General features: G+C 41.1%; 1 protein-coding gene across 10 annotated transcripts in view; it reads left to right on the forward strand.

Annotated features, from left to right (window-relative positions):
- LOC125721063 (nebulin-like) overlaps positions 1 to 15,627 on the forward strand; it is a 63,055-nt gene that overhangs the window by 40,434 nt on the left and 6,994 nt on the right. For 8 of the 10 annotated variants that reach the window (XM_048997026.1, XM_048997114.1, XM_048997285.1 and 5 more), the window contains 15 exons: positions 3,272 to 3,382; positions 4,051 to 4,152; positions 4,650 to 4,754; positions 5,337 to 5,450; positions 6,257 to 6,361; positions 7,002 to 7,106; positions 8,262 to 8,369; positions 8,485 to 8,595; positions 9,523 to 9,639; positions 10,452 to 10,568; positions 10,681 to 10,791; positions 13,133 to 13,237; positions 13,483 to 13,587; positions 14,282 to 14,386; positions 14,603 to 14,695. In XM_048997026.1, the coding sequence (XP_048852983.1) occupies positions 3,272 to 3,382; positions 4,051 to 4,152; positions 4,650 to 4,754; positions 5,337 to 5,450; positions 6,257 to 6,361; positions 7,002 to 7,106; positions 8,262 to 8,369; positions 8,485 to 8,595; positions 9,523 to 9,639; positions 10,452 to 10,568; positions 10,681 to 10,791; positions 13,133 to 13,237; positions 13,483 to 13,587; positions 14,282 to 14,386; positions 14,603 to 14,695 (1,614 nt within the window). The remainder of the gene's footprint in view (positions 1 to 3,271; positions 3,383 to 4,050; positions 4,153 to 4,649; positions 4,755 to 5,336; positions 5,451 to 6,256; positions 6,362 to 7,001; positions 7,107 to 8,261; positions 8,370 to 8,484; positions 8,596 to 9,522; positions 9,640 to 10,451; positions 10,569 to 10,680; positions 10,792 to 13,132; positions 13,238 to 13,482; positions 13,588 to 14,281; positions 14,387 to 14,602; positions 14,696 to 15,627) is intronic. The other 2 variants (XM_048997270.1, XM_048997482.1) reach the window with 2 other exon arrangements.

The following is a 15,627-nucleotide window of genomic DNA, read 5'->3' on the forward strand; positions in this document are numbered from 1 at the left end:
AAGTTCTAGAATTTCAGCTCAAGCACAATAAAGAATTTGCTGCTATAATTATCAAGCATTCATCTTTTATAACCATTTATCCAGGACAGGTTAGAGCCTGGAACCTATTCCCGGAGGCACTGGGCATAGAACAGTGGACACTCTTAACCGCATGTCAGCATTTCTCTGGGCTTGCTGCAAAATTAGCCATACTATAAAAATTGTAGTAACTAAATGCCTTGATGTTGGATTTACTGCGATGGGCTGGCCCCCCGTCCTGGGTTGTTCCCTGCCTCGTGCCCATTGCTTCCAGGATAGGCTCCGGACCCCCCCGCGACCCAGTAGGATAAGCGGTTTGGAAAATGGATGGATGGATGGATGTTGGATTTAGCAGTGAAAGTAGCAGCAGCAGAGTAATGTGCATCACAGCTGATGATAGCATGGAGAATGTCAGGAGGTCTATGGGTTATGGCGTGGTGGATTGCATGTGGGTGCATTGGAGACCCTCCTCCAGGTGAGAGATGCTGTGTAATCAGACCTACCAGCAGCCCTGTCGTCTCCTGAAATAGCGATGGGCTGGAGTGCTCAAGCAGATTAGACGAGCTTGGACACCCACTTCTGAGCTAATGTGTCAGCTGTGGGACACCCCCCCCCCCCCAACTATCACCCTGGGCTCAGTTTCATTCATACTGTGGAATCAGCTACTCATCCACACAGCACTATTAGCCACACAGTCAGCAGTACAGTATGGAGTACAGCTTGCCATCTGGCATGTTGAGATTGGTATCCTCTTCGCTTTGCCTGGATGTTGTTTAATGTCTATGGGGGGGAGGGGGGGGGATCTTGTTGATGCCGATTCTCTCCCTCATTCACTCTTTACCACTGGGCCTGAGCTGCATGTTAGCAGAAGCATTAAACATCTGAGATAAATGACTTCACACATTGCATCAGTATTTCAAAGATGAATAGGTTGAGTCATGTATTGAGGGCATTTTTAGCTCTGGAGTTGCCTTGTTTTTTAACGTTGTATGAACAACCTGCATGAATTAGAGGGAAGCACAGTGACTCACATACAAAAGCAGGGTTTTAGGTCCAGTGACGCATGGCTTTGTATAAATGAAGTTTGTGGGTTTTCTACAGGAACTCAGCTTCCTGGCTCTACTCCAAAGCAGCCAATTAGTTTGTTGTTGTTTATTTATATTGCTCTTAGCGAATCATTGTGTGTGATACCTTTCTAGGTTCCCATCATCTTGTGCTCTAAACTACCATAACAAACAGGTTGATTAAACTCAAGGGGTCAACATAACTCAGTCATCTACCTGCTTGGTTACTCAGGTGTGGGTACTTGCTATAGCCTAGTGCGAGTCGCGTCTCCTTTACAGATATGCTGCTCTAGCCGCCGGAGGTTACCACGATCGCTGAGTCACTGAGGCAGTGCCTCCTACACCTCCTCCGTATTTGCAGTGCTGTTCTCTAGGTGGGGTGGAGAGCGTAGTAAGATCAGTCCATTTGCTAAATATTTTGGGGGAGGTCCATTTACCACCAGGACAGACTAGGAGTCCAGAAATCAAGAAAGTCTTTGGCTGGAGAGTAAGAGCAGCATCAGTGGGAAATGTTTTCATCTTACTTACATGACAGGTGTCTAGACCAGATATCGACTTGCAGAACTCTCTAAATGAATTTAAAGAAAATCATAGTTGATTTTTTTTTTCCAAACTTCGCTGGCTGAGATGTTTTCATTCAAAAGACAAGTGCTTTCCTGCTTCATTTCCTCATAGTACACAATGATTTAATCTGCAGGCTTGAAGATACCACTTACTGGATATAATTTACTATTTATCGACTTGTATTATAGACGTCATAAGCCTTCAGTACTGTATAATATCATGCAAACATGAACTACCAGCATTATTATTCATAAGCAGTACACCTGGCATCTTGTGTGTTAAATGTTGTATGTTAAATGTTCGTGTTTTTACTGTTTTTGTAAAAGGAGGTGTTCTTCTCCAGGTGGCATGTTGGTGCAGTGGTTGGCACTGTCGCCTTATGCCTCTGAAACCAGTGTTCAGGTCTTCATCATGGCTCCATGTGTGTAGAGTATGCATGTTCTCCACGTGAGGTTCCACCGGTACCCTCTACTCCAAAACTATGTTAAGGTGGATTGGAGTTACTAAGTTGCCTATTCAGTAAGTGTGCAGTGCATCCCATCTTGGGTTGCTCCCTGCCTTGTGCCCATATCCTTTAGCACAGGCTCTGCCCCCCCCCCCCCCCCCCACAACCCTGAATAGGAAAAGTAGTTACAGTAAATAGATGATATTTTTCTGTTGCGTATTAATTAGCAGGTAATCGGAATTAGAGCTGGAAGGCAGTTAAAACCCAGTGCCAATTTGTAAGCCAACTGAAATGAATTTACAGTTACAGTACCCTGCTGTTTTTCTGTAGTTCAAGGAAAGACTCCCTGCTTAGCTATGAAACATACAGTGGAACACATAAATGAACTGGGATGATTCATATGCTGAGAGTAGGTTGGAGGTTGGAAAAGGACACTAGGAGTCGATAGGAGAAAGTATTGCAAATATTTGATAAATTAAAGATCAACTTAAGTGAGCTGGTTTGATTCGATGTTGGAATCACATGTCCGGAATACAGAAAGACTGAAAAGAAAAGAAAAAACAGCTGTGTGAACAAACAGAAAAGGAGATTTGAGCGGAAAACAGGAACCGAGGGGCCGTGTGAGTGGGAGGAACGCCCAGCTGCCTGGGGCTTCGGGCTTAACGGGCACACAAAGGAAACAAACACTTACATATAAACTGGGAGAAACAGGGAACAGGTGGGTGGAAATTCACCCAAACCTGCGTGGTCACTTGACTGTCATTAGTGAAGTATCCTGTTTTTGTTCATTCTATAAATGTCATGCTTTGCAAGTTTTTCCTGCACTACACGTTTGTAAACATCTCCCATAGTAAAGGCTTTGCTGTCCTAAGTAAGGACACTGCTGTGTTTCAGCTGATTGGCTATAGAAACACTACTAGCCTTTACAAACAGACAATCAAGCCATCTATTCATCTTCCGAGCTGTCATCTAATGCAGGGTCATCAGGAGGGTCTGGAGCCTATCCCAAGAAACAGGGCACAAAGCAGGGAAGCTCTTTGAAATTGATCTGAGCTTATCAGTGCCACCTGGTGGTGAGCAAGGAGAAAGAAAAAAGTATTTGCGGTATTAGGGAAAAAAAAACAATAACAAAGAAAAAAAACGTAATTTCCATAATCTCTTATTCTTTTTTTTTCTTAAGAAATTGTACAAGGAGAAGTACAATGCAGAAAAGGGAAAGTCTTCCTACGCATTCATGAAGATACCACCGGAGGTCTTCCATGCTTTGGAGGTCAACAAGCATCAGAGTGATGTAATTACCTTTCTCGATTATCTCTCATTGCGTGTGACATTTCCCAGGGTATTCATCCGAATGCACTGCTCATAGTGACATCAGCAGCTCATTACTCGTATGGATACAGGCCTGCAGGATCTCAAAATGTTACCTATAAGAAAGAGTTTTTTCTGCACAACTTCATGTGACTGTAAAGGTTTATAAGAGTAGTTTGAGGGCCTGAATATTGTCGCTATCTAATGACATGTTTTAATCTGCATATGTCCGCTTTTTGACAATTGTGACTTCGTACAATAGATGGAATACGCCAAATCTCTTCTGTCTAATGATAGCAATTGACATCTAATTGACTAATGAAAAAATGGTTTATGTAGTCATCTGTTTAACTAGCATTTATGTTTGTATTAGTTAACAGTTTTAGGTTTATTTTCTAAAGTAGCTTCTTTTTTAATGCTCCTGAAACAATTATTTTTTTTCATTGAACACTGACAGTTTCCAAACATGTGACTTTTCACTTGTGAAAAATGATACCTCCATTACTAGAAATAGTGCTTTTCTGTCTTATTGGTGAAGTACAGAGAAGATCATGTAGGGCTGAACTTAAGCTGCCTGTGTCTGGTCCTTTCTCTTCACATCCAAGTGTCCATCGCCATTGATCAAGCCTGACTGCTATAACTACTTTGTAGGTGGCGTACAGGAAGGGGAAGGAGAGCCTGCACAAGTTCACGGAAGTGGTGGATCGCCTGGACATCATCAGTGCTACGCAGGCGGCCAGGCTCGTCAGCAGTGTAAGCAGGACTTTTTCAGTTTAGTTACAGGGAGTCGTATGAAAAAACATCCTGTGTATTTACTTGGTCATTCTTAGCATTCCACACCAACAGAAATCAAAATCGCGAATCCTGTTCTCATTCTTACAATAGAAATAATAAATCAGTCAACAAATGTAGGTTGGAATATTAATTGCATCTATATCAATGTATGATTCATAAATCCATGCATCCAGTATCCCTATTCATTTATCCCGATGAGGGTATATACAATGTAATAGGTTTTTAAATTGCCAGTTTGCGGCCTCTATGTAACATAGAAACGACTTCATTGCAATTTATAGACCAAGTTCGTAGACCACGAGAGCGGTTAGTTTAGATTAAGAACATTTAGAAAGTGCAATCGGACAATTTAGCTGAAGAATCCGACGCACCTCACCGAGTGCTCAGTGGGAGCTGCGCTGAACACAGTGCCGTGTTGTGTGTCCCTGTGTGTGTCTGTGTGCGTGATGATTCAGGTCACATATAAAAACAAAGCCAACCTGGACATGCACTGGGAGCGCTCTGTCCTGGGGAGGCCAGACATCGAGCATGCAAAGGAGGCCTCCAAGCTTGCAAGTCAGGTATGATGCTGCAGTGGATGCAGGAAATCTATCTATCTATCTATCTATCTATCTATCTATCTATCTATCTATCTATCTATCCATCCATCCATCCATCCATCCATCCATCCATCCATCCATCCATCCATCCATCCATCCATCCATCTATCTATCTATCTATCTATCTATCTATCTATCTATCTGTCTGTCTGTCTGTCTGTCTGTCTGTCTGTCTGTCTGTCTGTCTGTCCGTCCGTCCGTCCGTCCGTCCGTCCGTCCGTCCGTCCGTCCCTCCCTCCCTCCCTGTCTACATTAGGGAACATTCCAGGTCTCAGGACATGTCTTTACATAATAATCTAGTCTAAAGACACATCAGTAGATGTTTCAAATAGATAATGATCTAGTTTTTAAACATGAAGAGTCTAGATTCACTCCATTTTTCATGGTTGCAGACTGACTGCCCAGAATTAGGATAATTCATTTACTTGGTGCTCCTGTCTATAGAGTAGATAAACATGGACGCCTGCTGGGTGCTGAGACGAGGAGAATTTGGATCGATGCTCCAGTTAAGCTCTGACCTTGTGGCCTCTCGTTGTCCCCCAGGTGAAATACAAGGAGAGGTTTGAGCAGGAACAGAAAGGGCAAAAACCTCAGTACAATCCTGGAGACTGTGTGTCCTTCAGACATATCCAGAACGCCTCAGCCCTGGCTAGTCAGGTAAACCTGCAAAGGCTGATTTTGCTTCAGCCACAGATGCTAAAATCCACTGATGATTATATTGATTTCAATGTAATTAACCCATACAAATCAATAAAACCACCGAAAACAGTTACATTCGACCTCTTCCAGCTTGTATTATAGCTTGATGCATCTTATTTCAGTAGACCAGTATAAATTTTCCCTTCCAGGCAGTGTTTGCGAATCCAGAAAGAAAGATTTGGGGTATTCAAAAACTCACAAAAAGATAGATTTCCACTTTTTCGACCCACTGGAATATAAGAGATCTAAATTATACCATTTCAAGGTGTGTGTGTGTGTGTTTTTTTTCAGCTTGTCACCGGGAAAACAATGCATTGAGACGTGAATATTGCCATTTAGCGTGAATGCCATACAGTTTCAATACGCCTTTTTCTTTGACTTCAACCTTTTAAAATATTACTACATTTGAAAGCGCTTCCATGTCACAGGGCAGCAGTTTCCATGGGAACCTTTCAAAGACAAATTGCTAGTTTTGGGTAGAAGAGGAAATGGTGCCCATTGATTCCATTTAGAGATGCTATTGTTAGTTTGAAAGCCACAGAAATTAACTTCACTGTCTGCTTTTTTTGGAAAATGATTTGCAATTATGTAAAACATCCTTCTGCCCCCCATCTATATTTACATGGATACATTTAAGTAACCATAAGCCAGACGATGTTGGCTACTATGTAGTTTGATTATTCTTTCAATGGGGATTTTAACCCTTAATCACTTTTTAACCCTTAATTCCCATTTGTGTTTCCATTCATTTTGTGGCCAATCAGGTGAAGTACAAAAAGGATTTGCAGCAGATGCATGAGCCGTCATCAGATCTGCCCAACCTGGTGCACCTGGTTCACGTGCTGCAGGCCAGCAAGCTACAGTCCAATGTATTGCATCCCGAATCGACAGCGATATGCTAAAACAGACACCCGAATGGAGAAACCCCATGTTAAAACTGTGCTAAAAAAAGCAGGCAGAAGACACCACTATCTGTAAAAAAAGCTAACAAATAAAATAAACCTAAGACATAGTATCACTAGACAAGTACCACTTGCAATAGCAGACAAAAGCTAAAATTATTTATTGCCATACAGGGATATTTTTTGTATTTGATACTTATTTGATACTTATTGATACTTGTATTTCATACTTGTATTTGTGATTTATAATTTATAGCGTTTAAATTTATTTTTAGACAAAAGTTTCAAGTTATATATACATAAATGTTTTATTGTATCAGCAATATAAACAAAGATTAATAAATGCATGCAAAAACATTATTAATAAACATCAGGCATGAGTGACAGCATATCTAGAAAATTAATAAAATTTCTATTTTATCTGACAATTGATAATGAAAAACATCTGGATATCATCTGTCAAACATACGCCGTTACTGCTAGAAAGAAGGTTAAATATTAAAATTACTAGGGGCTAAAAAAAATGCAATGTTGCAGTTATGATGACATTCTGGTATTGGCACAGACTCCTTAGACTCCTGGCCTGCTCTGCCCCGCCTCTCTCCAGGTGGAATACAAGAAGAAGTATGAAGAATCCAAAGGAAAATATCACTTTGCTCCAGACACAGTGGAACAGCTCCACCACAGGGGAAATGTGGTACTGCACAGCCAGGTCAGCTAAGGTTTGCTGTTTCTCCCCTCCCTCCAGTGCAGCAGGGACGGATTATAGGTTGTGTGGGCCCCTGGGCAAAACGTTTGCGAGGGCCCCCACCCCCCCCCACCACCACCAGCACCACCACCACAACCACCACAATTCAAGGGCCCTTGGCAGCCAAACGCCCTCCCTATAGGGTCAGGGGCCCTTATAGGCAGAGGATCAAAGAATGTAGGCCCTCTAAAATAGACAAACGAAAATACATTGTTGATAAGCGTTGCAAATTGTTTTGGGCTTGGGGCCCCACGGGCCCCCTGCACCCCAAGGGCCCCTGGGCAGCGGCCCCGCTGGCCCGGTCCGTAATCTGTCCCTGCAGTGCAGTGCTGGTTAACATTGCCCAATCTATCTATCTATAGGAACAATGAGGCAATCAGCCTGTCTTCAGTCCTTTACTCTTTTTTATTGATAATGACACTTCATTTGATATTTGTATAGGTACTCAGATGTCAGAGGCAGCTATTTATCCATTGTCACTGGAGCAGCAGTGTTTTTTTTGGGGGGGGGGAGGGGTGTTAAGGGCCCAACAGTGACTTTATTACTCTGCTGGCTATGGGATCTGAACCTGTGACTTTCTGGACACAGACTTCTAACCTACAAAGCCACACACCACATCTCCTTTCAGTGGCATGTAACTCTGTAGGTTAGAAGGCTGCGTTATGAAGGTCACAGGTTCAAATCCCATAGCCAGCAGAGTAATAATATTCCTGCTTTTCCGCCATGTCTCCACACTGCCCTTCTGAGGTCAAGGTCAGGATGAATCCTATAGATCAATAGGTGTTATTTCAGGATTCATTCTGACTTCCTGAATAATTTTACCTCTCTGCTTTTTTATTCCTTTGGATGACTCACTGCTATCCCAGACTTCATGCAATTTTACCATGACTGTAATTCGGAGAATTCCCCCCGTTGGAAATAGCCTGGTAACCCCATGTGACCCAGACATCGGCTTAACCATAAATACCGGCTGTGTGCAAACTTTGAAGTATCTAAACCCAAAAGACAAAGACGGATATTGAAGTAATGAAAAGAAAAAAGGAAAAACCACATTGTTCAGAGGTTTCCTGTTCTATGAGTCTGTCAATAGAGCCAATGCAGAATGAGTGTTGCCTGCAGGTGAAGTATAAAGAGCAGTATGAGAAGAACAAGGGAAGGTCACAGCTGGAGTTTGTGGACACAGAGTCCTACAAAGTCTGCAAGGAAGCTCAGAAAATCCAAAGTGAGGTAGGATATATGTACCTTACATCATTACCCATTAAACATGACTCCCACATGTCCCCATGGAAACATATGCCACTGTACAGCAGATGATTGCGCTGTCTCCATTGGTTGTCATCAGAAGGAGTACAGGAAGCAGTACGATGAGGGCATCCGAGGCAAGGCGCTGGTGGAGGTGGACCTGACGCCCAGCTACCTGCATGCCAGATACGCTGGAGGCCTCCTGAATGAGGTCAGTGAAGCCCCTTCCTAACCGTGCATCCAACATCTCAGTACGTTCCTTCATCGGGAGCCATCTTTGGACTGACACCTACATACTGTAGGATTAAGGTACTGATTTCATGGTGCACTTCACTGGCTGCGATGAACAGCAAAGAGTTCATCTCCATGTGGAAAATGGAGAAAGGCAAAGAGATGAAAACATCATGGTGTAGCAGACAGAGAAACGGAGAAGTTGACATTTTTAAACAAATTAGTAATATAGAGTTTTTGAGCTATTTCAATAATTTCTTATTTAAATAATAACTGGGTTCTTATAGAGAAATTAAGATTGTTTTAGAGGACAAATATCACAACAGAAGATTGAATTTATCTTCATAATTTGATTACATATTAAACAGCATTTTCGTGTATGTCAGTAGAAATAATTGTCAAATTAAGAAAAGATCGGTATTCAGCTAACTAGTATAAATAAAAAAAAACAATTCAGCAAACCACTACATCTGTCTGGAAAGAAAGAATAATGTATTTTAAATTCAAAACCTTTATTTTGAAATGTATTTAAATATTTCTGTTTAATTTTAAACACATGTACACATACAATCCTGGCAATACATTGTTTCTGATTACAGATGTATCAATGCTGCATTGTGGCTGACTCATTGTAGTATGATGCATTTGAATTTTTGTTTAATTCAGCTGAGATCATAATAAGTTAGTCTGGGTTTCTGGTCTCTGCTGATTTATGCTTCCAGTCTATTCAGAACGACAACAGCACACACACATTTCCTCATTTTCCCTTTACATTGTTTGTATTTCCTTAATGCTGTTTTGTACAACGAACCTCAAAGACTTCCTGACTTCCCCGGCTCTTCTCTTCAGAGCTCACCGCCGAGTCGGAGTCATGGATCCCCTCCTCTTGTTCTTGTGTCGTTTTTAGCGCGAGTACAGGAAGGATCTGGAGATGGGAGTGAAGGGAAAAGGACTCTCGGGCCTGGGGCTGGAGGAGACACCAGACCTGCTCAGGGTGAAGAACGCCAGGCAGATCCTCAGTGAGGTGCTGGCAATCCTGGGAACCCTCAACCCTGAAACTGTGGCATAAGCATTTCACTGTGTTCCTTAAACTTGAAAACTTGAAGACAAGATTATGAAAATAGACAATAAATAAACAATAAACAAGTAAGGACAAAAAAATATTACTGGATCATTGTCACAAACGAATTGCCATAACATATCAATTTATATACATTTTTTTATAATTAAAGACAGACAGTATACAGCTTCATTGTCTGAACTGTCTATTTTGCCTCTAGGGTAATTAATCAGTTTTATTAATATGTGCTATTATTACAATTAATTTCTGCAAAAAAAATGACTAAATAAAAAACTGAGCAATATATTTACAAAATTAACTTTATCATGCAAATGCTTAATGTGGGTTACATGCAATAATGGGGGCTCATTACTTGTGATTTCAAGGTCACCCGTTTAAACCCAGTGTTGGCAGAATAGTCATATAGTCTCTTGACTCTCACCTACTGCACATGTGTGTCATGGAGAATAAGATGGGGTAAAAAAAGAAGATTTCCCCACAAGGGATCACTGAAGTGGCATCATTATTAAAGCAGTTGAAAGATTTATAGACATCAGTAATGTTATTGTTTGGGGGTCCTTATTTTGGGGAAATGGTTAAAAGATCAATCAATAAATTTGACATAATTTTAATATATTTAAAAAGTTAAGGTGAAGTCAATTGCTCTACCCGAAAACAAAAAGTGCCATTTTATTTTAACAATAAGAAAAAGTCTCAAGTGATAATGACTAAAGTGATAATGACTGTTGACGACCATCCACATTTACACGTTGCAGAAAGAGTACAGGAAGGACTTGGAGTTGGGGGTTAAAGGGAAGGGGCTTTCAGGCTTGGGGCTGGAGGAAACACCAGATCTTCTCAGAGTCAAGAATGCCAGCCAGATTCTCAGTGAGGTGCTGTTCATACCCGAAGTTCAACTCACATGCACTAACTTGACTTTACCAAAAATGAAAAATCTACCATAGATGTGAAGAACATTTATACGAGCCACGTTATGCCTTGCAGAAGGAGTACAGGAAGGACCTGGAGACGGAGATCCGAGGCAAGGGGATGGAAATCAGCACCGAGCAGCCGGATATTCAGAGGGCCAGAAAAGCCTCGCAGATGGCCAGCCAGGTAAGTGGGAAGACCTGGTGTCCAGCAACTCTACAGACATCATAGCACAATATTGCAAAGTTAGGTTGACCTGTTATAAGAATGCTCCACATGAATTCATCAAATGACCTCAAGCAAGACAAAACAATGATTTCCTGGGCTACATGGTCAGTGATTGCACCATACAAACTATTAGCAAAAAAAAGTATTCCGAGCTTAAATTTCATTGGTCCATCAAGTTTTGGGAGGTTACTATTGCACCTTTCAAAGAGCCATCCTACTCAAGTCACACATGTACATTCTGTATATGTAAATACTTATTCTTGCACTACCTGCCACTTTGCTGCCAATTGCACATTATGGATATTTATGAGTATTGTTTAATGTTCTATCTCTTGTCTCTTATGCAGAATATACTAATGTATATTCATACTTCATACTGTCATCTAGGCAGCAATGCATTTCACTGCACATAGTACTGATGAGTATAATTGCATCAGTGACAAAGCTGAAAGTATGAGATGGTATATAATTACATGAAAATCCCGGGAAGCATTATGATATTTCAAAATGAATTTGCTCAGATTTGGGTTCCTGCTCTGCCACTGAAGGTTTTTTAGGGGTCTGTATATCATACGTTTCTCTATTCATGCTACTTATCCAGCACAAGCCACAATCACAATTAGATTGTATATTCAAAGTCGTGAAACTACAATAGTTCTTGTTGCAGAAAGACTACCATAAAGCCCTGGAGACTGAGATTGTGGGGAAGGGCATGGTGGTCAGCACAGATGTGCTGGAGATACAGAGGGCAAAGAAAGCCTCAGAGATCGCCAGTCAGGTGGGGGTGGGGGGCTGTAATGGTATTCATGTTGATGAAGTCTGTCAAAGGGTGTCAGCCATTTCAGAATATCTCCTAAGGTCATCCCAGTATTTACAACAATCATCCAATATACCCATGTATTTTTTTACTCGACCACACGTAGTTTGACTAATCAATCCATCCTTCCATCCATTTTCCAAACCGCTTATCCTACTGGGTCGCGGGGGGTCCGGAGCCTATCCCGGAAGCAATGGGCACGAGGCAGGGAACAACCCAGGATGGGGGGCCAGCCCATCGCAGGGCAGAGATAACAGTGCTAACCACTGCATCACCATGCCACCTCTAATCAGTACCACATCCAGTTATTTACCTAAGTAAATTAATTAAATGAGCTGGTGATGCAGATAAATGAATACATGGAATGACTGGGGTGCCCCTGAGGAGAGGTTAGGGGACTGAAGCGGTGCTCATCCAGCCATCCAGCAAGATATCAGTAACTTTTTGGAGAACAGAAGACATTCTTATTTTTTATTTTCTTACTGTTCATTTGCATATTTTCTAATGTCGAATTGTTTTTTTTTTGAGCAAATATACACTTAACTACCCAGATAAAACTTTATGCTTTAAAATTTTCTTTTGACTATATATTGAGTTTATTTGTAGAATATTGTTCACTATTTGGTCATGGAAGTAAAATAAGCTATAAATATATGACATATAATCATAAGAAATACACAGACATAAATAAGTCAAACCTCAATGTGAACATAAGACAAAAGACAAAGAAGAAAAATGCAGTGAAGAACTGAACCGTATAGGATTCCATCAGGATATCAGGATAACTTTATTCAGGTTCAGTTCATGTATACTCCCCTTTTTAATGGGCCATGTCCTAATATGGACTTCTGTTATCTCCCTGAGGTATTCATTTGATGTTCAGAGGAAGAACAATCAATGCATTTAGTTTTGAAGACTAGCACAACAATAGGTGATTTGAGATACGGTTGACTTATTTCTAGGTGAGGGGATCTTCACCAAAAACATTAACACCAGATGACATGCTTTGAATCAAAAGAGACACAGTAACTGGCTATTTTTACCCAGACAAATGTCACCCTGTATGTAAACAAGGATGTGTGTTTTCCCTGATTGTATTGTCGGTCAAAGAACAGAATCGTCTAGATTTTTCTCATCTAAATAGCGTCACTATCATTTAAATCCACATCATATCATTCCTTTTTGTCTGATATTTAGAGATTTCCTATTTTATTTCCACAAATCCTTAGGTTAAAGAGCACTGATATCACAATAGCAGCTAAGAATTACCCTTCACACTTCCGTCTGTGATCCCAGAAAACATAAACCATTGTAAGGACATACTAAAAAAACAACGTGAGCGGTGATTTTGTGTGTATATATCCAGCACAGTAACCATGAAGGAAAACATCGATTTGATGTTCGACTTTAAGATTTTCATTTGACCTTGACTTTTAATATGAAATGTTTGAAATCCTTTTGACTTTTAATTTGAAATTACAGACAACGTATAAGCAGACGTCCGATTTGAGGGAAAGCGCCTACAGCACAGTTACAGATACTCCCGAGCTCTTGCATGCCTCCTACCTTAAGGATGTGTACAGCCAGGTAGAGCGTCTACACCGATGTACACATACAATCAGAGGATGTGATCACATTTTCCCTACATTAGACATGCCTATTTTTTTTTTAGTTTAGAATACTTAAGACCAAAGCGAGATGCATTTTAATCTGCCATACATCTATGTTTTGTAACACGTACAGTATGTGACATGAAACGCCGGGTTACAGATTATTATTTTTACGGTTATTGATTACCTGGTTTTGGTTAAACGTCTTTTTCTCTGCGCTAGAAAAAGTACAAAGATGAGGCAGAGAAGCTGAAGAGTGCATATGCAGTGGTATCAGACACACCCGAGATGGAGCGAGTGAGGACCAACCAGAGGAACATCAGCTCAGTGCGTCACTCATCACTTTATTACAGTAGTGAACATACTGTAGCTACTGTATGTTTGTTCTGCATTGTGACTCTGCATTTTGCTCCGATAACTTTGTAATATTATTAAGTAGGACCCACTATAGAACACATAGTTCTCCGTTTTGGCTTCTCACGTCTCATCAGGGTCTTCTTGTTATTGTACAGAATGCTTTCAGTTAGCACCAACTTGGTGAGTGAAGCACCAGACATTGATTTTTTTTTCAAGAAGCTACGTTCCCCAGCTTTGCCTTAGTACTTAAAGTAAATAGATTTTCAAAAATCCCGGATACTTAGAAAGCATCTTTGGAATTATACCCCAGAATGTGCATTCAGCCCTGGCTTATAAGGAGCCTGTTAGTTTCAAACAAAGGTTTTTAACTTCAAGACATCTTTGAGTTGAAAGAACCTGTGATCGCTGCTATGTCTGACAATAACTGAGGAGTTCTTCCGACTGTGGGGGCGAAGCAGAACTTTTCTCAGCCTTTTCCACCCACAGAACATTATCATTAGCTTTGTAGCCAGTGTCTGAGGTCTTGTGCTTAATGGATAATTTTCTCAGAACTTGGGTATTCTTTTTCAGTAACTGTGACAAAGGTACTCCTCTTTGCTATTATTTATTAATATAAATAATATAATATAATATTAATAACATTCATTCGTATTTCTGTTCTCAGATACGATATACATGGGACTCCAAGTTACTCAGAGGTCTTACATCATCTGTCACTGAGACCCCAGAAATCATCCTCGCTAGAGAAAACGCAAAGAAAATTAGCTGTGTAAGCAAATCTGTCATTATGTGGTGGTTTATTCCCGAAGTGATGATCACCCTCATAAACCTTGTTTTCCTAAAGATAAACTACCCAGCATGTAAACATGATATTCTAACAATCATCTTATGTATCGGCCTGTAAGTGGTCTATATTAATCATAGTTTTAGAAATACAATATTCGGTGTTCAGTTGAACATTGTAGTTTTTGCTGGAATTGTCCAGGTCCAGTACAAGGAGGAGGTTGGAAAGGGAACCGCGGTGACCGACACTCCTGAGATGGAGAGAGTCCGGAAGAACCAGGAAAACATCAGCACAGTAAGACAGCAGTTTGGTCTCTGATGTTCTAAACTAGGGGTATCAAACCTTTTGGACCAAGTAGCCTTTCAAATCCTGCAAAAGCAGACAAGTACTACATGAGGTGAAAAAAAATGGAAGTAACCTGATTCACCTAACAAATTACTGCAGTCTTCTTGTCTACCACCAGGGGGCACTCAGAGTACGACTGGTGGTATGAATACCATGGTTTTTCCACTCCTCCACTAGTGTCGAGCCGGTGCTCATAGGGAGATGGTTCTCAGGTGGTGCCAGAGTAGCACCACCTGAAAACTGGCCCCGCGTTTCCACTGGTTAAAGTGGAAATGGGCTCAACAACAAATTTTAACGTAAGTGCTGATTGTTAAGTTAGCATCAGCCAAAACATTATTTTTTGCGAAACGTTAGCTAGCTACATTACAAAGAATTATTAATTAATATGTATAACCAATTATTCACTTTATTTTTGCTGTGTAGATTTTGTAGTTGTGCAGAAGACGGGCCTCCCCCGTTCTTTGGGAATATCCACGAACAAGTCATCGGTGTGTAGGGTGACCAGATGATCCATGTCAGGGTGGACATTCTGAGCCTCTTCAGGTTTTACAAACTACTTTAAAACTGAAAGGCTCCTGTGTTCGGCTAAATAGTTTCGTTTTTCTTGTGCTTCGACTGGTTTATTTCCTTGATTGAGAGACTCGTCCTGCTGTTTCAGACTTACGTTCGTGACACATACGGTTACCATACTCTATGTCCGTGTTTCTCCGGACACGTCGCCTTTTTGGGCCCATGTCCGGGTGCCCGGGCGATCGGGGGTTTGTCTGGGTTTAGTGCTGCAAACTGCATGACCCAGTGTTGCAAGTTACAGTGGAGTACCAAGTGAAGGAAAGACACCATGTTTCATTATAGATGGTGCTTTGAGTTTATGCTTTGAGCCC

This window comes from Brienomyrus brachyistius, chromosome 1 (assembly GCF_023856365.1).
Source record: "Brienomyrus brachyistius isolate T26 chromosome 1, BBRACH_0.4, whole genome shotgun sequence".
In the NCBI taxonomy this organism is placed as follows: domain Eukaryota; kingdom Metazoa; phylum Chordata; class Actinopteri; order Osteoglossiformes; family Mormyridae; genus Brienomyrus; species Brienomyrus brachyistius.